The sequence below is a fragment of the Nothobranchius furzeri genome, chromosome 2, assembly GCF_043380555.1.
Source record: "Nothobranchius furzeri strain GRZ-AD chromosome 2, NfurGRZ-RIMD1, whole genome shotgun sequence".
Taxonomy (NCBI): domain Eukaryota; kingdom Metazoa; phylum Chordata; class Actinopteri; order Cyprinodontiformes; family Nothobranchiidae; genus Nothobranchius; species Nothobranchius furzeri.
The window spans coordinates 2,117,796-2,144,119 of record NC_091742.1 but is presented as its reverse complement, the minus strand read 5'-3'; the positions used below and the strand labels follow the sequence as shown (position 1 = coordinate 2,144,119).

The 26,324-nt window shown below is 43.6% G+C and overlaps 1 protein-coding gene across 1 annotated transcript in view; it reads right to left on the bottom strand.

The window, feature by feature from the left end:
* The window catches only part of esrrgb (estrogen-related receptor gamma b), a 55,631-nt gene extending 30,062 nt beyond the window's left edge, over window positions 1-25,569 (bottom strand). The window contains exons 1-3 of the mRNA XM_015947166.3: window positions 25,295-25,569; window positions 15,895-16,310; window positions 11,778-11,894 (exon numbers count right to left, since the gene is read on the bottom strand). Coding sequence (XP_015802652.1) covers window positions 11,778-11,894; window positions 15,895-16,310; window positions 25,295-25,344 — 583 coding nt within the window. The 5' untranslated portion in view covers window positions 25,345-25,569. The remainder of the gene's footprint in view (window positions 1-11,777; window positions 11,895-15,894; window positions 16,311-25,294) is intronic.
* Window positions 25,570-26,324: the final 755 nt, after the last annotated feature.

Below are 26,324 nucleotides of genomic sequence, written 5' to 3'. Positions count from 1 at the left end.
TGGATATTTAAATAAAATGCTTTATATTTTTTTCTCCTCCTTGAACCGTCACCTTATCGTGGTGGAGGAGTTTGAGTGCCCTAATGATCCTAGGAGCTATGTTGTCTGGGGCACTTAGTGCCCCTGGTAGGGTCTCCCATGACAAATTGGTCTTAGGTGAAGGGTGAGACAAAGAACGGTTCGAAGGATCTTTCATGGCGGTGAAAACGAAGAGTCGGAGTACCCGGCCCGGAGGGTTACCGGGGTCCCACCCTGGAGCCAGGCCTGGGGTTGGGGCCCGTGAGCGAGCGCCTGGTGGCCGGGCTTTCGCCCATGGGGCCCGGCCGGGCCCAGCCCGAACCGGATACATGGGCTCGTCCAACTGTGGACCCACCACCCGCAGGAGGAACATGAAGGGTCCGGTGCAATGTGAATCGGGTGGCAGACCAAGGCGGGAGCCTTGGCGGTCCAATCCCCGGACAAGAAAACTAGTTTTTGGGACATGGAACGTCACCTCGCTGGCGGGGAAGGAGCCGGAGCTTGTGGCAGAGGTTGAGCGGTACCGGCTAGATATAGTTGGACTCACCTCGACACATTGCATTGGCTCTGGAACCCGAGACCTGGAGAGGGGTTGGACACTCTACTTTGCTGGAGTTGCTCCGGGTGAGAGGCGGAGGGCTGGGGTTGGCTTTTTGTTAGCCCCGAGACTCTCTGCCTGTGTGTTGGGGTTTACCCCGGGGGACAAGAGGGTAGCTTCCTTGCGCCTTCGGGTCGGGGAACGGGTCCTGACTGTTGTTTGTGCTTATGGGCCAAATATCAGTTCAGAGTACCCACCCTTTTTGGAGTCCCTGGGACGAGTGCTAGATAGTGCTCCATCAGGGGACTCCATTGTCCTGCTGGGGGACTTCAATGCTCACGTGGGCAATGACAGCTTGACCTGGAGGGGTGTGATTGGGAGGAACGGCCCACCTGATCAGAACTCGAGCGGTGTTTTGTTATTGGACTTCTGTGCAAGCCGCAGTTTGGCCATAACGAACACCATGTTCGAACATAAGGATGCCCACCGGTACACTTGGTACCAGGGCAGCCTAGGTCACAGGTCGATGATAGATTTTGTAGTCGTATCATCTGACCTGCGGCCGTATGTTTTGGACACCCGAGTGAAGAGAGGGGCGGAGCTGTCAACTGATCACCACCTGGTGGTGAGTTGGATCAGATGGCAAGGGAACATGCCGCGTAGACCTGGCAGACCCAAACGCATAGTGAGGGTCTGCTGGGAACGCCTGGCAGAAGAACCTGTCAAGACGGTCTTCAACTCCCACCTCCGGCAGAGCTTTGACCACGTCCCGAGAGCAGTGGGGGACATTGAGTCCGAGTGGGCCTTGTTCCACTCTGCGATTGTCGAGGCGGCTGTTGCTAGCTGTGGTCGTAAGGTGGCCGGTGCCAGTCGTGGTGGCAACCCCCGTACCCGCTGGTGGACACCAGAGGTTCGGGGAGCCGTCAGGCTGAAGAAGGAGGCCTACAGGGCGTGGCTGGTCTGTGGGTCTCCGGAGGCAGCAGACAGGTACCGGATAGCCAAGCGGGGTGCAGCAGTGGCAGTTGCCGAGGCAAAATCTCGGGCGTGGGAGGAGTTTGGTGAGGCCATGGAGAAAGACTATCGATCGGCTCCAAAGAGGTTCTGGCAAACTGTCCGGCGCCTCAGGAGAGGAAGGCAGCAACTCGCTCACACTGTTTACAGTGGGGATGGGGAGCTGCTGACGTCAACTGAGGCTATAGTCGGACGGTGGAAGGAATACTTTGAGGAGCTCCTCAATCCCACCAATGCGCATTCCGAGGAGGAACCAGAGCTGGGAGGCCTGGGGATGGACTGTCCGATCTCGGGGGCAGAAGTTGCTGAGGTAGTCAAACAACTACACAGCGGCGGAGCCCCGGGGGCGGATGAGGTTCGTCCTGGGTATCTCAAGGCTATGGATGTTGTAGGGCTGTCATGGTTGACACGTCTCTACAACATTGCGTGGTCATTGGGGGCAGTTCCTAGGGAGTGGCAGACCGGGGTGGTGGTCCCCATCTTTAAGAAGGGTGACCTGAGGGTGTGTTCCAACTATAGGGGGATCACACTCCTCAGCCTCCCTGGAAAGGTCTACGCCAAGGTACTGGAGAGGAGGGTCCGATCGATAGTTGAATCTCAGATAGAGGAGGAGCAATGTGGTTTTCGTCCTGGCCGTGGAACTGTGGACCAGCTCTATACCCTTGCAAGGGTGATGGAGGGGGCATGGGAGTTTGCCCAACCAATCCACATGTGCTTTGTGGATTTGGAGAAGGCTTATGACCGTGTCCCCAGGGGCACCCTGTGGGGGACGCTCCAGGAGTATGGGGTGGGTGGCTTTCTGTTAAGGGCCATTCAGTCCCTTTACCAGAGGAGCGTGAGTTTGGTCCGCATAGCCGGTAGTAAGTCGGACCTGTTCCCAGTGAGGGTTGGACTCCGCCAGGGCTGCCCTTTGTCACCGGTTCTGTTCATCACTTTTATGGACAGAATTTCTAGACGCAGCCGTGGTGTGGAGTGTGTCGAGTTTGGTGGCAGGAGAATCTCGTCTCTGCTTTTTGCGGATGATGTGGTCCTCCTAGCTTCATCCAGCTCTGACCTTCAGCTCTTGCTGGGTAGGTTCGCGGCCGAATGTGAAGCGGCTGGGATGAGGATCAGCACCTCAAAATCTGAGACCATGGTTCTCGACCGGAAAAGGGTGGCTTGCCACCTCCGGGTCGGGGGAGAGGTCCTACCTCAAGTGGAGGAGTTTAAGTATCTCGGGGTCTTGTTCACGAGTGAGGGTAGGAGGGATCGGGAGATCGACAGGCGGATTGGTTCGGCATCTGCAGTGATGCGGACGCTGAGCCGATCTGTCGTGGGGAAGAGGGAGCTGAGCCAGAAAGCCAGGCTCTCGATTTACCGGTCGATCTACGTCCCAATCCTCACCTATGGTCATGAGCTTTGGGTAATGACCGAAAGAACGAGATCGCGGATACAAGCGGCCGAAATGAGTTTCCTCCGTAGGGTGGCCGGGCTCAGCCTTAGAGATAGGGTGAGGAGCTCGGACATTCGGGAGGGACTCGGAGTAGAACCGCTGCTCCTCCGGATCGAAAGGAGCCAGTTGAGGTGGTTTGGGCATCTGGTCAGGATGCCTCCTGGACGCCTCCCCGGGGAGGTGTTTCGGGCATGTCCTGCCGGCAGAAGGCCCCCGGGTCGACCCAGGACACGTTGGAGAAGTTACATCTCCAATCTGGTCCGGGAACGCCTTGGGGTCCTGCCGGAGGAGCTGGTGGACAAGGCCGGGGAGAGGACGGCCTGGAGCTCCCTAGTTGGGATGCTGCCCCCGCGACCCGGACCCGGATAAGCGGAGGAAGACGACGACGACGACGACGACGGCTTTATATTTTACCGCATAAATTTTACATCTGTAAGCTAATTCTAAATGTAAAGATTGTCTGCATAAACATGAACAGGTCCAACCCGGTCTACTGTGAGACCGGGTTGACGCGTCACGCTTGTGCGTAATCATATCGGCGCTTTCTGAGCTGACGACGTTGTGAGATTCTGGGACTCTACTCAGACGCCACATTGGAGACAGGAACAAGCACAATTCAGCCAAATTTTCATCATCAGGGAACATTTTCTAAGTGACAAGTCTCTCTGAGAGACCGGGTTTGGAAAACTCTCGCTTCAGTGGAAGGAATCTTCCCGCATGCGCGCTGGTTCTGCAACGCGCTCCAAGCCCCTCTCCACATCTTCAGCTCGCTGTGCACCTTATGTACACACTGACAGCGAGCTGTGCTGAGCGGTGTCCAGCTCAGATGTTCAGATGGGAATCTTTTCTTGGGTGATTTAGCTACATCTGCGATTTGCGAAACGAATAAAGTGTCAGTTCGTCTGCATGCGTCAGGGTAATTCTTTCTATTATTTCTCCGTCAAAATAAACAGCCAAATACGGGAACTGTCCGGTCAACACAAGCCCTGCTTTTCACTGTTCTGTTTTCTTGTGACAATTGTTACAAATTTAACTTGATTAACACCAGAGCCAGGCGCACTGCACCGTTATCTCCGTTACTGTAAATGAGGGAAAAACAAAATGATCGGATCCTTTTCTGACCTTCCCCACCTACAAAGTTTAATTACAACAATCAAACGTGACAGAGCCTGGATTTGTATTCTGAACAGTCTAAACATGTTTTAAAAAGAAACGTATGACAAAAGTGGCACCTGCTCAGTAAAACCACCAACAGGGTGAAAAATATCAAAATATTGTCGGCAGAGACGGGCTACAACTTCTGGATCCATTTTATATAAATCGTTATATTGATTATCGTCGTATGAAAGATAGCTTTGACGTACACGAGCGACCGGTACCGGCTGCTGTCACCTGTTGTGAGCAGCGCTCTGCTGTCTGAGGGTAGGCCCCGCCCACAACGCCGCGGCTGCTGTAGCTCCCAGTGTTTTCTTTACTGTGGGAAATGGGTAATAATGGCTCTTTGATGGGAACAGGTTGCCGACCCCTGGTTTAGAGTGACGTCTGATATATATATATATATATATATATATATATATATATATATATATATATATAGCCATGCCCTGATGTGGGGCTGGGGGGTGCGTCAACATGGTCAGGACATTGAAGGGGGTGCGCGGCTAAATAGGTTTGGGAACCACTGCTGTACAACTCTTGTGAGTTAATTAATTTCATTTATGTTGATTATTTAAACTTTTAAAGAGGGCATAAACTCAATATTTCAATACATCTGCTGTGGTGTCTAGTGGGACACCTTTGGAGTAGTTCCTTGTAGGCAAAACACTCTGGCGCACCTGTTTCAGGGAGTTTCAGCCTGAGGAGCAGTGCAAAAAAAACGACAGAGTTTGGAGTCTTAGTCATTAATATTTATGATTTTCTGACATCTCAACTCTGATTAGTCAACAGGTATGCAACTCTTCCACTGCCTCCAATTGCTCTGCAACGTTGAGGTTTTATCTCCACAACTATTTTCAGCCGCTCACCTGTCAGAGGCACTTCCTTCTACAGAATGTGTCAGAAGTGACTGACTGGTTAACACTGCCAAGTGGAGATTAGGAGCTCCCCATTTTAGCTCCTCCTAAACTCACTCTTTACCACACACTCAAACCTTGTCCTTCCATGCAGCGCCGCTGCTAATGGCCAAGCCTCTGAAGAGCTGTGGGACGGGCGTTCGGCAGCTTTCGTTTGATCGTTGGGTGGGCTGCAGGAGGGAGAAAGGGAGGGAAAAAGGGTGGCATCCCACCTGCTATAATCCTCCGTCGGGCTGACGAGACAAAACTGGAGTTGTTCCCCAACGACTGCGAACACTGGCATCGGTCCCTTTATCGTGTTTTACACTCGTCATAAATCTGAGCTGGCGTGTCCACAAGGGGTATAACTGTGTCTTAGACCACAAATGTGCCTGCAATCGACAAACATCTGCAAGACTGAAAAAGACTGGGTCGATTCATAATCCCTGGTGTGTTGGCCGAGCAGATGCTCGCTTCGTTGTGGGTAAAAGAGAAAAGAAAAAAGGGAGAAGGGTGACGGCAGGAAACATGTACCTCAAGGTCTGGTTCCACGTCGCCTGTCAGGGAGGATGACATACTTTTTGACATGTGTGTAAATGAATGTGTGCTGTGGTTGTGAGAGGGTTGTAAAGAGGTCAGCGCTTCACTAAATCCCCCTCTCTTCAGAGGAACATGTGTTATCCTCCGTGTCTGATCTATCACCTGCCAGACAGTGCGGACAGGCCAGCGGAGAGGCTCTGGGTGGGCGCTGACTCTCAGCTGCTCCTTGCCAGTTACTCTGACACCCTGGAAAGCAAACAAGACCCCAAACGTACTCTGCTCGGTCGAAACGAGCAGCAAGGGGTCAGAAGTTACTAAATCTTTACGCCTTGGTTGGTACAAAGCAGCACAAAGACATCCTTATAGCATAGACCTTGGGTATATCTATATTTTGATGATGTAATCTAAGTGTATAGATTGCTTTCTGAACTAAGCGCATTGATTGGGAAGGGACCTGACAGTCTGTGATATTGGATATGGCTTCACTAATCTTTTGTGTATGTGGCTGGAGGAAAATAAGGCCGTAACATTATCCTTGTAGCCACGTTTGCTCAGGAAAGACTGCTGATCCCTATCTGTGGTCGGGCGAGGGCGAGACAGCGGTGCGGGTTGCCAAAATAGTCTGGCAGCTTGTATTCAACCACCGCATTACAGCAGTGTCAGAAAATCTCTACAAAAACACCCAACTACCACTAAAACATCCGGCTCTAATTACCAAAGAGCAACGGCTCGGGTGTCTTCTGTTAAAACTGTTAAAGATTTTCATTCATAATAGAGACCGAGCGGCACTTCTTCTGTTTCCACATACGTGCTAATGGGCATTGGTTTTGCTGTATTTTGCAAACATCTTTAGATGACCAAAAAGAGCACGTTCAACACGTAAATTCAGAGCAGTAATTTATTGCGCCACTTAACACTCTACGGTAATGCTAAGGAGTGTTAGTGTCGCTATTAGTCGCGGGTGTTGGCTCCCGGAAGCGATCACTGACACCCTGCCTTCTGAGAGTTGTAATTACGGTAGAGTTTTTCCACTGGAGCCTGTGACCTTTTATCAGTCTCAGTGGGACATTTGAGGGGTTTGCTTTAAAAAATAAAATACCGCATCCCGCTAACATTTACCCAGAACACCTAGATGACACCTACACATACGCTCTTCTTGCACTACACTGAACACTTTGGACAATATGTTCACCGTGACTTGGTCTGTCCTCCTTGCTAAATTACGCTGAAAAGCCCGTCCACTCTGGTTGGTTTGGTTTGATTGTCACTTGACACCAAGCGCACCTGAAGCCAACCAACAGCACTAAGAGAATTAAAGTCAGCTGGTTTGTGGCAGGTGTTAAAATGAATGAGTTTTTATTCCCACCCTGCTAACAGTGCTGAAGAGCTGTGGCAGCTGGCGCTTTATGATTCAAGATGGCAGCTTGGCATGAAGAGCAGAAATATTTGATACATTTAGAACAACTGATCACATCGAGCCCAGACGGCATCTTTTGCTTTGGTTACTGCTGCACGGAGCCGCTGCTGGGAAAATAGCACGCTTCAGTTCAGTTACGAATCTAAAGGCTTTGTTCTTTTTTTTTTTTAGATGAACACAAAATGATTTAAGATGGAAATTTTTTTTTTGCAACATACTGTGGAACGTTCAAGATTTACGCAAAAAAAAAAAAACACTTTTATGCTTACCAAATTGCCCCACAAATGTTGACCCTAACTTCAGATAATGTGTAATTAAAGAGAACTCTGCTTTAACATCAAATTGATTTCCATGTTATGTAATTTTAATAAATGAAAAGCTAGAACATCCGTCCTTTTGATATTATGTAAAAGTATGTCGAGGTTTTACTACTTTGCTGGTGAATTTTCTTACCTATGTACATTTCATCAAGTGACTCACCCCATTAACCTTTTAAAAACATAAAATAACATTTAAATTAACTAGAAAACATCCTTTATATTGGATCTTTATCTGGTCGTAGTTTGTGAAACCTTATTTAACTGATTTTTATCGAATTGTTTCAACTTGTTGTTGGGTTTTCTGTCATGTTTGGTTTTTGTGGCAAGTCTTTAGCTTCCTCTGTTTTTAAAAACTTTTGACAAAGCACATGGTGCTCCCAAAAAAACTCATTTACGCTCTCACAAACCGTACATTTGTTGTAATTCAAGACATAAATGTTAAAGCCAACATATATACAGAACAGGCCAAAAGTTTGGACACACTTTCTCACTCAATGTGTTTTCTTTATTTTCATGACCTTTGACAGTACATTGATAGATTCACATTGAAGGCATCAGAACTATGAAAGTACACATGTGGAGGTATGTCCATAACCAAAAAAGGTGAAATAACTGTGTCACAAACTCCTCTAGCTAACTACATTTCCCAGCATTCTCGCCACCACTTCCCAACATTCCCGCCACCAACGTGGCTTGCCGACGTCATCACGCAGACACTATATACGGAAGCACCGGCGTTCATTCATTACTCAATCATCGTTCCTACCAGACTTTGAATCGAGTTCTCAGGCTTACCAGCCCTCAAACCCAACCAAAAGGATCTAAACATGCTGTCTACTACCACCACTCCGCGCCTGGGCCACAGACCATCTCTGCTACGTTTCAGCTCTGCCACAAAACCTGACAAACTGAAAATATTATTTATATCCTATATCTGACTTCTAAATAGCCATCTTTGCTTTGTTTACTGCGTAGATCTTAGCAAGCTCTCGATGGGCTTCAAGAGGTAATCACCTGAAATGGTTTTGCAACAGTCTGGACTACCTCATGAAGCTCATTGAGAGTACCGGTATGCTGAGAGTGTGCAAAGCAGTAATCAAAGCAATGGGTGGCAATTTTTTAGGAAATAAAATATAAAACATGTTTTCAGTTAGTACACTGTTTTTAGTTCAGTACATAACTCCACATGTGTATATATATATATGTATATATATACATATATATATATATATATATATATATATATATATGTATATATATACATACACATATATATACATATACATACATACATATATATGTATATATATATATATATACATATATATACATGTATATATACATATACATACATATATATGTATATATATATATGTATATATGTATATATACATGTATATATATATATATATATATATATATATATATATATATATATATATATATATACATGTATATATACATATATACATATACATACATGCATATATATGTATATGTATATATATATATATATATATATATATATATATATATATATATATATATATATATATATATATACATGTATATATACATATATACATATACATACATGCATATATATATATATATATATATATATATATACATGTATATATATATATACATGTATATATACATATATACATATACATACATATATACACACACACAGACACACACACACACACAGACACACACACACACACACACACACACACACACACACACACACACACACACACACACACACACACACACACACACACACACACACACACACACACACACACACACACACACACACACACACACACACACACACACACACACAATTTTTACAAAAATTAAATTTGAAACAACTGAAACAATTGTTAAAAATGTGTCTTTTCTGAAATATTTGTGCTGATGCATCTAATTTTTCAATGAAAAATAATTAGGAAGCAATGCACAGCTACAGGCTAAACGACCACTGAGTTGCCACAGAGACCAATTTGCTGTTCCACCCCAAAATGTTCACTGCCCCCTGCCAAAAAGAAAATCTATAATTCTGGGGTCGCCACTGACAAAACACACACCTACAGCGACCTAGAGTCACTACTCAAAGTGGACTAAGTGACCTTTTCTTCAAAGCTCAAATCAATTAATTCGCTGCATTTGCTTTTATCCTGCCAATTCTATTATTGCAATGGACACTAAAGTCAAATGTTAGTTTTCCTGAATTTAATTAATTGAATCTTTTGGGTACTGCTGCTGTTTTACTACCTTTACTATTATTACATTAGCTGGTTTTACTATTCCACTTGTTTTCTGATCACTTCACTAAATGAGCAGAATGGGTCAGTTCCCCTCAAATGTATTACGTGAATTCAGCAAGAGGACCGTACGCTGACACTATGCAGAGATCAAAGTCTAGTTGTTCTTTGTACATGTCTGGACTGGCAGAGAAAACAGATGCTGCAGCGCAAAGAGAGAGAATCAAACACGGCCGAGATAAATCCGTGGAGATGAACCAAGGGCCTGTCGTGTGTAATCTTGAGCCTGCAGTTAACTGCTGCTGGCCTTAAACATGTTGGTGTGGAAGCGTATAAATAAATGTTCAAAAATGCATCAGAATTATTTTATTTCTAACAAAGAAATTATTTCTGGAAAGGACCAAAAACATTCAAATTCAGCATTCTGCGGTCACTCTTAATGTAAAAATATTCGTGGCTCCATGAATGCGTATAGCTCTCGTAGCTAAACACAAAAAGCTATCACAAAAGTGACATCTTTCTATGAAAAGAAGAGACAAAAAAGGAAAAGAAAATCCATGGGGTAGATTTTCTCTCTGTGCTCCCAGAGGTCCCACACCGGACGAGAAACAACACGTGCAGGAAGTGAGGCGGCATGTTCGGAAAGCGTTTAGCGGATCAATACGGCAAGCAGGAGAGGGGAAGGATGGCAGACTCAGACAGAGCGGGAGAGGAAGAAAGACACCCAGGGGAGAGTGGAAAAGTCTCGGGGGAACGGCCTGTGCGCTTTTCAGGAGTACTGTTACACATTTCACAGTCCCAGTAAGAACATCCAACTCAGCAGCTTTCCCAGCCCATCTGAGCTCAGCACGCAGAGGCTCGGCGGTGTGAGGACAGGTAAGTGAGGCTCCTGTATTTGATATAGCGCTTTCTAGAGTCCTGGAACCCCCCAAGGCGCTTTACAACACAATCAGTCATTCACCCATTCACACACACTTTCACACACTGATGGTGATGAGCTACGATGTAGCCACAGCTACCCTGGGGCACACTGACAGAGGCGAGGCTGCCGAGCACAGGCGCCACCGGTTCCTCCGACCACCACCAGCAGTCAAGGTGGGTCAAGTGCCTTGCCCAAGGACACAGCGACAGACTGAGCGGGGCTCAAACCTGCAACCTCCCGATTACGGAGCGAGCACTTAAGTCCTGTGCCACCGTCACCTGAGACAGGGTAAGATGTGAAGCATCTCACCACCGTCTCCCCTTGAGGATAAACCCGGCTTTAATATGGGATCATGAAAAAAACTATTTGTCTGTTTGTGGTTTCGACAACGGCTCTGAAGTTCAAACCAGTGAAACTGATAATATCTGATAAGATTTAAAAGATGATGACTTCTCTAATCATTTTGTCCCAGAAGACGGAGGAACGATTCCCAACAGTAGCTTTGGATTCAAATCTAAATTAAAATACTGAGACTTGACGAGTAAATCATCTTTGGTTTACTTTAAAAGTTTGATTCATTTCCAGAAAAAAAAACACCCCTCGTTGATGTTTGGTGACCGTTGGTGGGGTTCTGACCTCAAACCACCACAATAACCACAACGAGAACAACAACAAAAATGATCATTTTAAGTTTAACAGCTTCAAGATTTCTCTTGGTTGGTGTTTAGTGACTTTTTACTGCATTGTTTAACTCAACTTTACAGTTCAATCAATTCAGCAGAGATACTGAGCACTTCCTGTTGGACGTGACCCCTAGACAAGCCAGAAGTGCTTCATCTTGCTGCGTCTGAAGGTTTTATGTTTGCAAATAATTGAAAAGAGTTTCTCATGAAGGACTTTTTAGGTTTATGAAATAATTTCTTTTAGAAAATTGCTGTTATGAGACAAAAGCCTAGCAGGCTAGCCATTAGCTTATCAATCCTATCAATCCCTGAACAATGGCTGTTTATGAAGCTACATCAGGGATTGTCCCACAAACACACATTTAAAATCTAAATTAATTACATAACATGACACCCCCCTCCCCTCCCCAAAACAAAACTAAATAAAATCAATTGAAAGGTAATAATCACACAACTTCTTAAAAAATAGAAATATTCAGATAACAAAACTGATTGTGACGTTTCCATCTGTAAATTAAACGGAACAAATGGAAGAATATTCCTAAATTAAAGGAATAAAAAGGGCTCACCTTCCTTCAACATCCCAACTTTGAGACACTTCATGAAGCGGCACGCCTGGCAGGACTTCCGCCTCCTCTTGGTGATCTCACACTCGTTAGTGGCTGGACAGCTGTACTCGATATTTCCTGCAGAAAAATGTGAAATTGTAATGTTTTGTGTAAAATGTGCATCAGACAAAAAAACATGTGAGATCACTCAAACAGGGAAAATCTTAGGATGTGTGTGTGTGTGTGTGTGTGTGTGTGTGTGTGTGTGTGTGTGTGTGTGGACACCTGTCCCAAGGTGACTCAGTGTGACACCTCTGAAGGCGAGGAGGGTTTAGATACATTTTGATGAGACGTGTTATCCCCCCCCCACGGAGCTCAAACATCATTTTGATTCATAGAAATTATTTTCAGTAATTCAGAGCGACCTCTCCGCCCAAAGCACAGCTGCCTTTCCCAAAGATCTGCCGTTAGACCGGACAGTCTGAGGCTGCCGTATTATGTGGCAAAGCTCGATGTATTATTCAAGTCCGTCTTGACGGTTCTCGGCTCAGAATGGAAATATTTCCTATGCAATTTAATCAGTCGGATCCAAAAACAGCCAGAAATGCAGACATATTGAACCTACTGCCACTTAAGCGCTGCCACTCGTTCTCACCAGATCCGCTTCTTCTCTTGTATTCATTCTTTTTTTTTCTCTGACTCATTCTTGCACTCAAAGGCTGACAAAACCCCAAAGCATCCGTGATTTAATGTTTAAACAAAAGCCCATAAGCCCTGTGATGTATCAATGCCACCTAAAAACAGCAAACCAGGTGTTGTCTGTTGCAGATCTGCCAGAGCCGCACCCCCCACCCCCCCACCCCCACAGTGGTCAAGGAGAAGGTGCCAACATTTGTCAAGATCCTTGGCATGGATGGTGCCGGCAGGGTCACAGGCACAGTAGGGTTCTGGGGAACCACGCCAGGATGTTGGCGCAGGCTGCAGCAGGATTTAAGGTGGAATGCTTCAGCAACAGGAAAGCCACTGCAGCATTTGCCTGTGCAAACACAGTGTGTAACAGCTCTATGCTCTTCATGCAAAGTGTCATTCATATTCAAACCATCTCATCTGGTAATGTTTCAGCTTATTTTTGCTAATAAATGAAGTAATTTTTAAAAATAAATTAAAATATGTTATTAAACTTAATATTTTTTATTAGAACGTGGGCCTAGATGTGTCACTTCTGAACATAGACAACAAATAGTAAAATTTTTGAATAATTATTTATGATGAAAACATTATTAACTGGAATATGAATGAAGAACTGACAGAGAGACGATTTGATTTTTCAGAAATGTTTATGCATTTTGTTTAAAAAGGCAAAAATAAATACATTTTATTAGAGAAGAGACTTTAATTATGTGTTTTACCTTGAGCAAATCCTCTCGTGTGTGTGTGTGTGTGTGTGTGTGTGTGTGTGTGTGTGTGCCTTCTGCTGATCGCCTACAGACTGCATCCCTCTAAAAGCCCACCATCAGTGTCCCCTCTTAGTTAATCAGGTCGTGTGTCCACCTTTATTCCTGTAAGGACGTTTCAACCACTCTGATATCCTCCCTTAACCTCTCGTATTTTCCCTCTAAATGTTGATATATTATTATGCCATGCTATTATCCACTCGCTCATCTCCACTCAGATCGGACCTCTCCTTGTTCTCCTCCTTTACCGAGGCCAGGACCCCCCAGTCCTGATTACCATTCCATTAAAGCGGCTTCTCCTTTCTGTGAATGACCACGTCCCCTGTCCCTCTGCATTTATTTTGAGGACTCCTTCGAAGTCGTCCCTCTTTCTCTGTCCCCTTTATCTGTTATTGCCCCACCGACACGTGACTGAGCTTCTAATTGGCCCCCTGATCTACTTTGCTTTGCTTCTGGGGGCTACGGGGGTCTGGGGACAAAGAACGGCTCCACACCTGTGTTCTCCTTTCTTGACTTTTCTCCCAGTGAAACGCCCGGCTCTTAATTACAGTCGCCCAACACTGATTGTTATTGACTGAAAGTCCCGCGGCTCAGGACGAGTGACGGACAGATTAAGCTCGTTACAAGCCTGTCCTCTATGACAAAAAGAAGGACCTGCTGCTAAGACAGCGCAAAGTCACAACTTAGTTTAATTTACAGTCCTTATATAAATAAAACTGATGGTATAGGCAGAGATCTAACCCACATTTTTACTATAAATTACAGTAAATATACAGCAGAAAGAATAATTGCATTGAATTTAATTTTATTTATACCTTTGAACTTATTTAAGTAGGACAAGTCTTTGTAACGCAGTCTTTATGTCTCCTGAAATGTGTTTCAGTAATGGAATAGAAGCTGTTCTGGAAGCCTATGAGAAACTTTCATCACCTTTACACACTTTAGGCTAAAACCCTATGGGTTTGAGTGGTTGTTTTGGAGGCTTAAAAAACAAAAAAATCTAATCCAAAAGTGTAAAAATTGCTCCTTAATCAACTTTTTCCTGTTTAATGCTGTATGAAGGTCCTAGAATTAGAAAAATAAAAGCCATTCGTTCCTCTCTCCTTGAACGCTAAAGCCAAGCAAAGTTCCCTTGGGGAATATTAAATGGGAATAATAACAATGACAAATAATATTATTAAAGGGGAACTGGGCAGTTTTGTCTTGATCTCTTTAACAGCTGAAACATCTCCACAGTCTTCATCAGTGTCTACAGGAGCGGTTCTTCGCTAAATTAAACAAATCAGCTGTGCTCCTTATCTAAAACACGTAAGTCACAAGCTGGAATCAGATTGCAGCACCAGCTCAATTCTTTTTTAAGTCCAACAGACCGAACCTGTACTCTGAAGTTGCAAATGCGGTATTCTGACCATAGGGGGCATTAGGTTGCTGGGGGCCTTTCATTAACTCTGTAAAGGGTCATTTTAGCACATACTGGCTCAAGAAAATCATTTAAAATTATGAAAATGTTGCAAGTTATACCATTAAATGAAGCCAAATACAAATCCAGCTCCCAGGAGGTTAAAGTAATCTAATATGAGCATAAATATATAAAAGTGCAAATTTTTCTACATTATTCTTTTTAATAATTTCAAATATTTCTATCAAGACGTTTTCGATCACTGATTAGAATAACACCCTTTAGTGGCAGGTCTTTCATATATTCCTGATATCCATCTTTGAATGCTTGCTTTCAGTTGTGTTATTTTAACTTGATAAAAGTGTTAATCCCAAAAGCAGGCATTTCTGAATAAATTCAAGTAAGTTGCATTGTTAAGCATTCATAAACAAAGGGTCCCTTTATTAATGTTACCATTATTGTTAAGTGTCCTTAGGGCCAGGGTGTGTGTGCGTTTAGTAATGCATTACATAATATGGTTAAGCAGTTGTTAATACTTTATTTAATAGTTTATTAATGCTTAAAGTAAAGTTGTTAAAGGGACACTTATTGTAAAGTGGTACCAGCAAGTTTTTATTAGGTGTTAATCTGATCTGATCGTTTTTCCTTGTTTCTTCAATAGTTTTAACTCGAGTGAATCAAATTCAATAACGTTCTACTTGAAGTCATTTACTCCATCATAACAACTGTCCAGCAGAACTACAATTACAGGATGAAAGAAAGCCATGAAAGCTTCAACCTGCTACATGCCATAGTACCGCACAGGTTTGGGAGTTAAAAGTACCTCGCAGTACTGCAGCCTGACTCGATGCATCATCAAGATCTGCACCTGTATCGCCACTGCACTAGTGTTGAATATGCACATGGCGGTAACAGGTGTGTGCATTAAAAAGCAGAGCTGATTTACAGTCTGGGTCGAAAGCTGCTGCAGAGGTTTCTATTGGCTGAGCGGCATTAGTCCGACAAGAGCAGAGGGTTAGATGGATGGATGGACAAAAGTGTGAAACATGACAACGATCTCTTCAAATGGGATTTCCCAATAAAAACTAGTAGAAAAATGAAGGATTTCTTCTAATAAATGTTCACAAAAGCGATTTCAGGGAAACAAGCAAATTAGCAACAGTTAGCCTGAGATATTATACCTCAGTGGGGCTCAGTTGTGTGTGCGCATTTACATGAAATATTTTTCCACATGGGAAGTTTTACAAACATTTCATGTGAACTCAGGAGAGAACGCGACAAATACCTTGTATCGTCCTTTTGAAGAAGGCTTTGCAGGCCTCACATGAAGCAACCCCGTAGTGGTACCCTGAGGCTATGTCGCCACACACCAGGCAAAGCCTCTTGGGAATGGCGTTGAGCATGTACTCGCACTTGATTGGCGAGTCGTCGGCCATGCTGCCGGAACACTCCTCGTAGCGGCGTAAGCAGGCACTTCCGCCCCCGAGCATCCCCGGGTTGAACATGGGAGGTGAGTCCAGGGCGTGCGAGCGCCCGTTGGTGCCGTTAATGTAGCCGCCGCTCGCGTCCGAGTTGCCACTGGGACTGTGGTGGCTGCCGGTGTCTACGAGAGAAGAGGAAGGGCTGGAGGGCTCGGTTTTAACGTAAGAACCGCAGCTGGAGGATAGGTGTCGATCGTCAGAGGGCATTCTGGTCAGCAGCCTGAAACACACACGAGAAGCAGAGCTGCAGTCAGTTGAGATCACTGTAACTGGGTTTGTTTGCTTGTTTCAGAAATCTCAGAAAGGGCAGGAAAATAGCTGTAGTTACATTCTAATAAAACACTTTCCAGAAAGCTTTACATGGACGTGAACTTTAATGAAATCTTCCCCAGTGGGGCTCCTTCCAGCCATCATCGCCCCATCACCCTGTGAGAAATTCATCAGCTGGCTCTGAGTTTGATAGATCATCCTACAGGCGTGACCATTAATGTGCTGGAATGCCAAGTGATATATTGCTGCATCTTATTCCTCACAGGCAAAATGGCAACTAACGACCATGTCAACAGATGCTACATACATCTTTCAAACAATGCCCGCGATTGGTCAGCTGCCAGAAGTCAATGAATGAATGAAACTTCAGAGGGCTGTTAATGGACGGAGAGAGGCGTTACACTCAGCACAGGGAGGATTATGGATAAAACACCACCGAATCAATAGTCCCGGTTATTTAGCCGCTGGGTTACGGTAATCCTGAGTAGAGACACCACCCTGGAAAAGCACCACGTAAAGCAAATGTTGCACTTCTACCCACACCAACACACAGGCAACTCAACTAATTACTTTAGGTGAAGATACACTCCAAAAACAATCGCTTGTTGAATCAACGTAAGAAATATAGAAACATTATTGGTATTTCTATTGCAGCAAAACATTTTTTACTGATAAAGCAGCTGAGAGATTTTTTTCTTTGGATGCTTGGATGCATTTTTATACGTGTTAGATTTATTTCTAGTTCACAATAAAGTTAAAGCCAAGGATAAAGGTTCTTTTATTTTTATTATCTTTTTGCGTCCCTCTCTAAAGTTTTGGCCGTGCCTATAAGCCTACATTTCACTGGGAACTTTGAAGACAAAGTTGTGATGAAATATGACAATTCTGACTTGAAATCACACAGAATTGTTACGTAGCTCTTCTAAGAAAAATTATAGACGTGTCCAGTTTATGTGTGGACATTGACAGTCATGCAAACATTGCAGAAACTTCCTAGGTGCAATTTAGTCATAAATTGTCCAAATTATCTTAATTATTTTAAAATTTTTGACTGGGCTTTTAAAGTTTTCTCACATTTCTCATGAAAATGAGCTAAAAGAGTTTCAGAAGTCTAGAGACCAGCTGCTCTTTGACTATTTTGAGATAAAAATTTTCTTGTAAAATTTCAGCAACAAAAAAAAAGATTGTTAAGATGCGTCCAAGGATTTTGAGAAGCCTCAAAAATATTTTGAAACAATGTTGCTAACTCAGCGACTTTGTCGCTATCTCTAACAAATGTTCATACCCCCTTAATTCTTTTTTTATTTTGCAAAAAATCTTGCGACATTTCTAACAATCCTTAGCTAACTTCTGTAGGTATGTGTTGTCAAAAATCCCTGCAGATTAGCAAAAGACCCAGCATGCTCTGCACGTTTATTCAGCATGATCACATTATATTGACTGACCAAACTTAGACCTCTCTTGGGTTATTTCATCCACTCAAAACAACAAGTTGTTTCAGGAACAACAATAAAAATAAATTAAGCTACAGAAAGCCATGTCTGTATTGGATTTTCTATTTTTCGTGTTGGGTATTGAGGAAAATAGGCGATAGGCGGATTGGTGCTGCATCTGCAGTGATGCGGGCGTTGTACCGGTCTGTCGTGGTGAAAAGAGCTGAGCCAGAAGGCAAAGGTCTCGATTTACCGGTCGATCCACGTTCCTACCCTCACCTATGGTCATGAGCTTTGGCTAGTGAACGAAAGAACAAGATTGCGGATACAAGCGGCCAAAATGAGTTTTCCCAACAGGGTGGCTGGGTTCTCCCCTAGAGATAGGGTGAGAAGCTCGGTCATCCGGGAGGAGCTTGGAGTAGACCCGCTGCTCTTCCAAGTTGAGAGGAGCCAGTTGAGGTGGCCCAGGAATCTGGTCAGGATGCCTCCTGGACGCACCCCTGCCCCTGGTGAGGTTTTCTGGGCACGTCCAACCGGGAGGAGACCTAAAGGGAAGACCCAGGACCCACTGGAGGGACTATGCCTCTCGGCTGACCAGGAAACACATTAGGATTCCCCCAGGGGAGCTGGTTCGGGTGGCTGGGGAGCGGGAAGTCTGGGCCTCTCGGCATAGGCTGCTGCCCCCGCAACCAGACTCTGGATAAGCGGCTGAAAATGGATTGATGGATGGTTGTTATTGAGGAAAACATGAATCCTGCCACGTGACTTTTCTTCCAGCAGCATGCCAATGCAGTGTGAAGTTATTTGATGACATACAACCGTCATCACCTGTTGACATTCAGCAACTTTCTGGGTCAAATGTAGCTACTTTCTGTTAGAAACATCTTCGCTAACGCTTGTGGTACAAACAAGTACAGTTGTATAGTCTGCAATACGTATAAGTCATATATGTTTAATATTCGAAAGTACATTTATTTTTGAGGCAATGTTACCTGTAAATTTTACATTTTTTACTTTTAGACAAAGCACTGAGTACTAAGTATTAAGTCAAATTTGGGAAACAAATTAGTGTAAAAAACGTCATGCATCTTAATGTTGTAACATAAGATATCTCTAGATATATTGTGGAGAAGTGTACCTCTCACATTTGTCTAAAAACCTTATCCAATAACACGTTTCAAACCAAGGTCTCGCAGAACCACCGCACTTCCCTGGGTCCTCCATTCATTACGCACTCGTGTGATTAGCAACAAAACACCAGCAATGTGAGCGGTTCGCAGCTCAATACTATCAGAGAAGGAGAAACAGCCGGCTGCTACCTCTTCAACGTTAGGACAAACTACCAGAGTCCCAAAAAGAAAAACACCATTTGAAGTCATGGACAACAAAAGATGTTTGGACCTAGAAAACAGCGACTGGTGTTTAGCGCTATCGAGTTTCCTCCGGCATTGTGGGTTTCTGGTTCCAGCAGTGTCTCAGGGAAGATTCCCGAGGGGAGAGGAGAGTGTTCGGTGATCATGCTGGGGTTCAAAACCTAGCTGGTTTGAAGATTCGCCATCAGAGCTGCATTCCAATAATGCATGCTGGTTGTTCTGTGAAATCACCAACAAGCCCTTCTATATGGAATGCAGCCCTCTGTAAAACACCTGTCTAGAGTGAAATTGTCTTCTTTCATCTTAAAGAAATAATGAAGTCCTTGAGCTGTTGTTCTTATACACATTTAGTGCTGTGAATCAAACATGTGAAGATAGCCTGAGATTAGAGCTTAAGTTTAAGTTTTCTCCATTTTGATCATTTTTACAGTCGTTGCTCTAGTTAAAGAATATTTCTTCCACTTTGCATTTTTGCAAAGCCAGTAAGTCGCCATGCTTCGACAACATAAACTTTAAAGTGCACATGGAAAGGAGTTATAGAGAGCAAGGGTTAGATGGCCTCTACCTCTGATCTCAGACCAAATCTATCGATCTCCTGCTTCCTTCCTGTTTAAGATGAGGCATGAAAATATAACCCCCCCTCTTACGGCTCCCAGACATTCCTTATGCATTTTTAATCAGTCAAGACTGTTAACACAGTGCAAGATGGAGCGATACAACACTATGCTAGTCCTCATTGTGGGGCCATTGTTGTTTATGAAAAGTTCACAGGACTCATGTTAAATCTGGCTGGAAATCAGCACGCACCCAGAGCGCGCTGAGAGGTATAATTTCTCCCATCTGAGGGAGGGAGGTGGAGAAAGCGGCAGGGTAACAGTTAATACATCATCTCAGCCCGATGGGGAATCCCTGTGGAATAGTACATCGTGGCATCTGTAAAAAGTAGTTCATTCCACACTTAGCACACAGCAATGCTGGGGAGAGGTTTTTTTGTTAGATTTTAATGAAAATTTCTAATGGGTCCTTTCAGATCTGTCCAAATGAAATAATAGCACCAACCGCCAAGTTGTTCAGACAGAAATAGCTGCATGGTTTTATTCTTTCTTCTTCTTATCTTAAAGACAAATTTCTCTAAACACAACCCAACTCTCCTTAACACGTCCCGCTGTATTGGTAAAACACGCACGCATGCACGCACGCACACACACGCACACACCCACACACACACACACACACACTTAAAGGCATTTCACCTAATGGGTCTGCTCCGCCGTGCAGAAAAATGGTCCAAACAGAGCAGACAAGCAGGGCTCAGACAGACGTGAAGGTCACCTGCCTCCTCTGCTTCTCTGCTGTGAGACGGTCCCACTGTGGACGCAGCAGACGCAGGTTTCCGTCTGTCCATCACAAGGCAAGAATGAGACATCACTCTGTGTGGAAACCTCAGACCTGTCCAGGGTGTTCCACATGACCAGAACACATGCACAAATCAGCAAAGGCGACTTTTTTGGGCGGGAGAGCTGACGTGTGAAAAAGCCCCAGCGGAGCAGGTGAAAACTCAAGTCTTTGCCTCTGTGTGTGTAAGTGTGTTTACCGGTGTGTGTCTTGTGTACGACTCTTCATGAAAAAACTAACAAAAACAAACAGTGTATTCAAATTAATGTAATGTTCATAAAACAATTATTTTTTACAGTGCATTTCCCCACCAAAGACAAATATTGTCATTCAGCTTGAGTTTTATTTTGTAGCGAGCAGCGCGGCGTAAATCACTTCTGAGCACACAGTCAAACATGGAGGCACAGAAGGACAGAGGCAAGGAGCCATGCATGAAATTAGTTCATTAATCTTTCTATGAGAGGCTGTCCTTGTTTGGGGCAAACTCTATCAGCTTCTAACTGAGTGGCCCTTCCCGCCTGACACATAGATTACACTGCTAGTCCGCGCTCGCCGTGTCCGGGAGATGAAAACAGGGCGGCGCTTGTCGCCCACGAGTTAAGTAGGAACAACAATAACCCACGGAGGTGGCCCAAATGAAGGTCATCAAAAAAACAAATAGAGTGTGTGTGTGTGTGTGTGTGTGTGTGTGTGTGTGTGTGTGTGTGTGTGTGTGTGCATGCTGAAAAATCCACATGCAAATATGTGATAAGTTGCAGCAAAGACCACACTTCTAACACATTTTAAATATTTGAAACTTTTATGTAAAAAATAGAGTTTATTGCAATAAAACGTACAAATCCTTTTAGTTAAGCTGCAGAAGAGGGTTGGGGTTAAGCACGTCACATTACCAGCGTTTGTAAACTCCGTTTGGGAGGAAGAGACGGGAACTTTTTCACGGAAAAGAGAAAAAGTTTCTCATAACTGATGTTGTTGCAGCTCTAAACAGTAAAATCAAAAGTCTCGTTCTTGTGCAGCTCCTGTTATTTCAGCTCTGCTGCAGCTTCTTCCCGATTTCGTTTAAAACTGAAAAAAAAGTTTAAATTGTACAAAACCCCCAAACCTTTTAGTGCCACTTGGCAGCGTTTCTTCTATAAGTCTGTTGTGATTGTTTGAATGTGTTTTCAATTATTCTGTTTAGTTCCGTTTTTGACATTTTTCCATATAAAAAAGGGAAAAATAGTAAATAAAATTTCTATTTACCCTGGTCAAAGGCTAGTTTACTCTGCTTTATTTAAATAGTGCAAAAATTGTAAAATGGATTCAGGTCAATTTACAATCATTTAAAAAATGTAAATCAATTTTTTAAGTGTTTATTAAAACTATGAAATTATGGCAGAACTTCAGAAAGACTGTAGATGGAGTTAAAAAATCAAATTCAAGCAACTTCCCTGAAAGCTAAAAGAGAACTCAATCATTTCAGAGTTACCAAATCCCAACTGTAAGTTTAAACTTCATCAATATACCTCGTTTAATTCACACACACACACACACACACACACACACACACACACACACACACACACACACACACACACACACACACACACACACACACACACACACACACACACTGAACCTCTAGCATATGGCCTCTTCAATGTCAGCCAGGAGGAGAGATTGCACAGATTTCCCACGTGGATGATGTCTCCTTACCTGGAGTATCAACCCCCATCTACATACACATCCACCACCTCCAGGAAATTGCTCTGTCTGCAAAGTCAAACACACCCCTAACTGCCTTTTAAAACGAGAGAGAAACAGAGAAGAAGGAGGTTGCAGGGGAGAAAGAACAAACGAGCGAAGACTTAAGCCGTCATTGGGAATCAGAGGAGGACTCACGAGGGACAGTTGCGATATTGATTTCATAAATAAACAGAGATGGCCATCGATCTCTAATGTTATTTTGCATTTCAATTACTGCCCAGAAACATAACCTTCAAACGTCTGCTCCTCCACCGCAATAACATCCACTGATAATCACAACCGAGTCGTGTTCGCCACAAATTGGCTTTTTCTCCCACCGCCTCCACCCCACCTCCCCTCCTCCTCTTCCTTTTCTTCTTCTTCTCCTCTCAAATGTGTAAACGACACAAGTTTGCATTTGCCTAATGGCGCTAGTGCACGGGCTGAATCTCAAGTGAGACTCAGTCGGATACAGTAAGCGCTCAGGCCAACTGACACACTGCGACTGAAAGTGCTAATGAGGAATTAGGTTCAACGAAGGCCATTAAATCCAACACGTGAACTGACCCACACCCTGATTACTTCCTGTGCAGGTGTGTTCATCTCACTTCATCAGAGAGAAACTCATGAGAAGTTTGCAGCTCGGACTCGAGCACGTGAAAGGTGTTTCCTCTCCAGAGCAGAGGCGGCGTTCATCTGCATCCTCATGAATCCAGAGTCCTGGACAGGCTGCCTGAAGGATAGGTGTAAGTCAGCAGGGTCACGACGGGTAACGACGTTATTTCACCTCCAGTAACACCCGGCTGTTTCTTTATGAGGAGCAGTCATAGAGGCAGAGGTTTTATTCCTGGCTATTTTTTCTTAATCGTAGAAAAATGGTTTGCTGATCATGACCAGAGTGTTTTTGTCCCACATGGTGAGCAGAGCTGTAGTTTCTCCTCACCTGCTCCTCTGTCGATCACTTCAGTTAGCTCTGGTTTGATCACTAACACTCACGGATTTAGATTTTGAACTAAATTATATTTCTTTCACGAATATGAACATTTGCTTTTTGGATTGTTTGCAAACAAATGAAAATCAGTTGAGTTCTGTTGTTATTTCTCATTGGCCGTTCGCCTTAAAGAGATGAGCGACATCTTTAGGTTTTACACTTTTCATTTATTTCAATAAAAATTAAATAAATAATAAAAAATTTTAATCCATGTGTGCAAAGAGGCCACAAAACTGGTTCTCTCTAAAAATGTCTGAATGACCAGGAGAATAACTGGAGTAAATAACGCTGATGAGAAGACACACTCCGGGGTTTCTACGGTGAGGTTAAAGTTAGATCTCAGGTCAGTGTTTGCACACACACGCACGCACGCACGCGCGCACACACACACACACACGCACGCACACGCACACACACAACCACTTTCATATTCTTGTCTGAACTGCCCCTTTAGAAATAGTACGACAAGAAAAATTAAGGTTTTTGTGATTTATTTAGGGAAATTAGCATTTCATAACTTTCAGCTGATTTTAGCTGCACACAAAAATCTAATTTCTAAGAAGCAGCTCATTTGAATAACCTATGAGGTTTAAAACAGACATATTTACGATTAGAGGCATTTTTCTGCACATTTCTTGGGCAGTGTCATCGGACCTCTCACAGGTCGTCTCAGCAGAAGTTTTCCAGGGATTAAACACATTCCCTCAGAGTCAGACCTCCCAGAACACAGCTGTGTGTGTCACCGATCACACATTCGGCGGTGAGAACGGAGGACGCTGTGATTTAAAACCTGAAAAAATGAGTCGAATTCTTAAGAAATTCCAGGAATAAGTAAAAGGTTTATGAGACTGAAAGAAAATGTTTTCAACTTGATTTAACTTTTAATTTGATCATTTTTGATACAAAAAGAATAAATCTATTTTTACACCTAAAACAATCACTTGATTTTGGATGTAAAATACACACAAAAATATAAATTAAACCCAGAAATGTGAGTTACTGAGTGAAGTTCAAACAACCAACAGACTCTGGATGAAGATTATACATCTGACTAATTCCCTTTCCCTCTATCCTTCTAAATAGAGTTTTTCTTTATTTTGTGGATTTTCCTGTGACTGCAATGATCGTAGTGGTCAAATCAAATGTATATACAGCTTTAAAGAGTGCATACTGCACATTTAAAACTATTCATGTCATTGTTTCACTTCTTTTAATATTTCAGCGCAATTTTGATGCTAGAGTATAAGAAAAAAATGCAAAAATAAGTAAAAGTCACTAAAAAGAACTGAATTTTTTAAAATCTATTTAAAAGAGATCAAAATTAAAAACATGTGATCAGACTTTGTCAACATTTCAAGGAAGTCTGATTATTTTAATAAACTCAGCGCTCTAAATCAGCATTAATGATCAAAGTTTTTGTCAAACCCAACGCTCATAATATTATGACCTTAAAAAGAGTCTTGCTTACAGAAGATGACAGCTTTAGTTGTAACTAGTTCTAGATTATGAAGAAATGTAAAGAGTAAAACTTTAATCTAGTTACAGATTTAGTTAATTATTAATGTTTTTATTAAAGGTTGTGTGTCCTGCAGTGTAAAAACATTTATGTGTTTCTAATTTTTTGTCTAAATTTGTTAAAGAAAACAAGCTTAAGAATTTTTTATGAAAGCGTTTTTCAAAAAACTGCATAAATGCACATTTTTATTTTAACTTTTATGAGCGGCTTCTTTAAAATAGTGTTAGAAACCGATGGAAACAGAAACCGAGTCTAAACTGATCCTGGTGCAGAGCAGGACCGCTGCGAGACAGCGCTCCACCTCCGACGCATCTCTCAGATCAGCTGTTCCAAACTCAACTCTGTTAAAAGGTTCACTTCATGCTCTACTTTTTACTTTCTTTCTTGCAAAATGATAAAGAAACAAAAATAAGTAAAAAACAGAGCATACATTTTCGCCGACCTAAACAAAACAAAAGTGTTGATTCAGAGGTAACCAAAGAGGAGAGGGGGGCGACTCACTGGTTGTGGTAGCAGAGAGGGTCTGGGATGCACAGTTCAGAAACATCCATCAGTCCACGTGAAGCATTCCAGGTGTTGCAATTCAAAGTAAAACAAAAATGACAAACAGCTGGAGAGGAAAAAACTCAAGAGGGGAGGGAGATCAGTTCTTAAATCTCCACATTTCTTCAAAAACTGATCATCAGCTGTTCCTGGGGGGTGTCTCTCCTCCTTCCTCTGATCAACACACAGAAAACAACAACCTTCCCCCTCGGCCCAAACAAACTCCAGTCGGCACAGGTGCTGCACGCTCGGGCTCAGGTGCGCTCAGTAGTTTCACACAGAGAAGAGAAGGAGAAGAGAACGACAAATACAAAGAGGAAACACAAAGGAAGTAAGAAGAGGAGGAGGGAGAAATGTGGATAGTTGGAGAGAGCGAAGGAAGATGGATGGAGAGCAGCACACTCCACCTCAGCAAGTCAGTGAGGAGACTGAGGCTCCATTGAAGATGAGGAGGCTCTTTAAGAGGAGGAAGGAGCGGCTGGGGCAGAAGGAGCGGAGGCTGTTGGTGGGATTTAGGGAGGCTGTCCTGGAAGCAGCCAATGGGAGACGAGGACCACTGAGATGAGATGGACTAATGGGAAATGTGTGTGTCCATTCACAGGATAGAGAGAGAGAGAGATAGAGATTTTATGGGTCTGTTTATGGGGCTTTGGGGGGCTCAGTGCCAGCTTATGGAGTTAAACTCTTCCCTTTAGTCTTTTATCCTCTCCTCCGTGGATCTGGCGTTGCAAAGCCTTCCGTGGTTTAACGCAGGAACAGCTGCTTCCCACAGCTCTTCACCAGCCCAGTGCAGGTCCATTATTCCTGAAAGGATCCCCTAAAAACCCGGCCTGGCCGTTCGAGAGGTTTCTGACTGGATGTTTGCTCACGACGTCTGTCAGAGGAAACCCCTCCACCCTCCAACCCACTTCATCAACCCACATTTTCCTGATCGATGCAAAACCCATCACACGCTCTTATTGATTACAGAGCAGCCGTGTCACCAAAA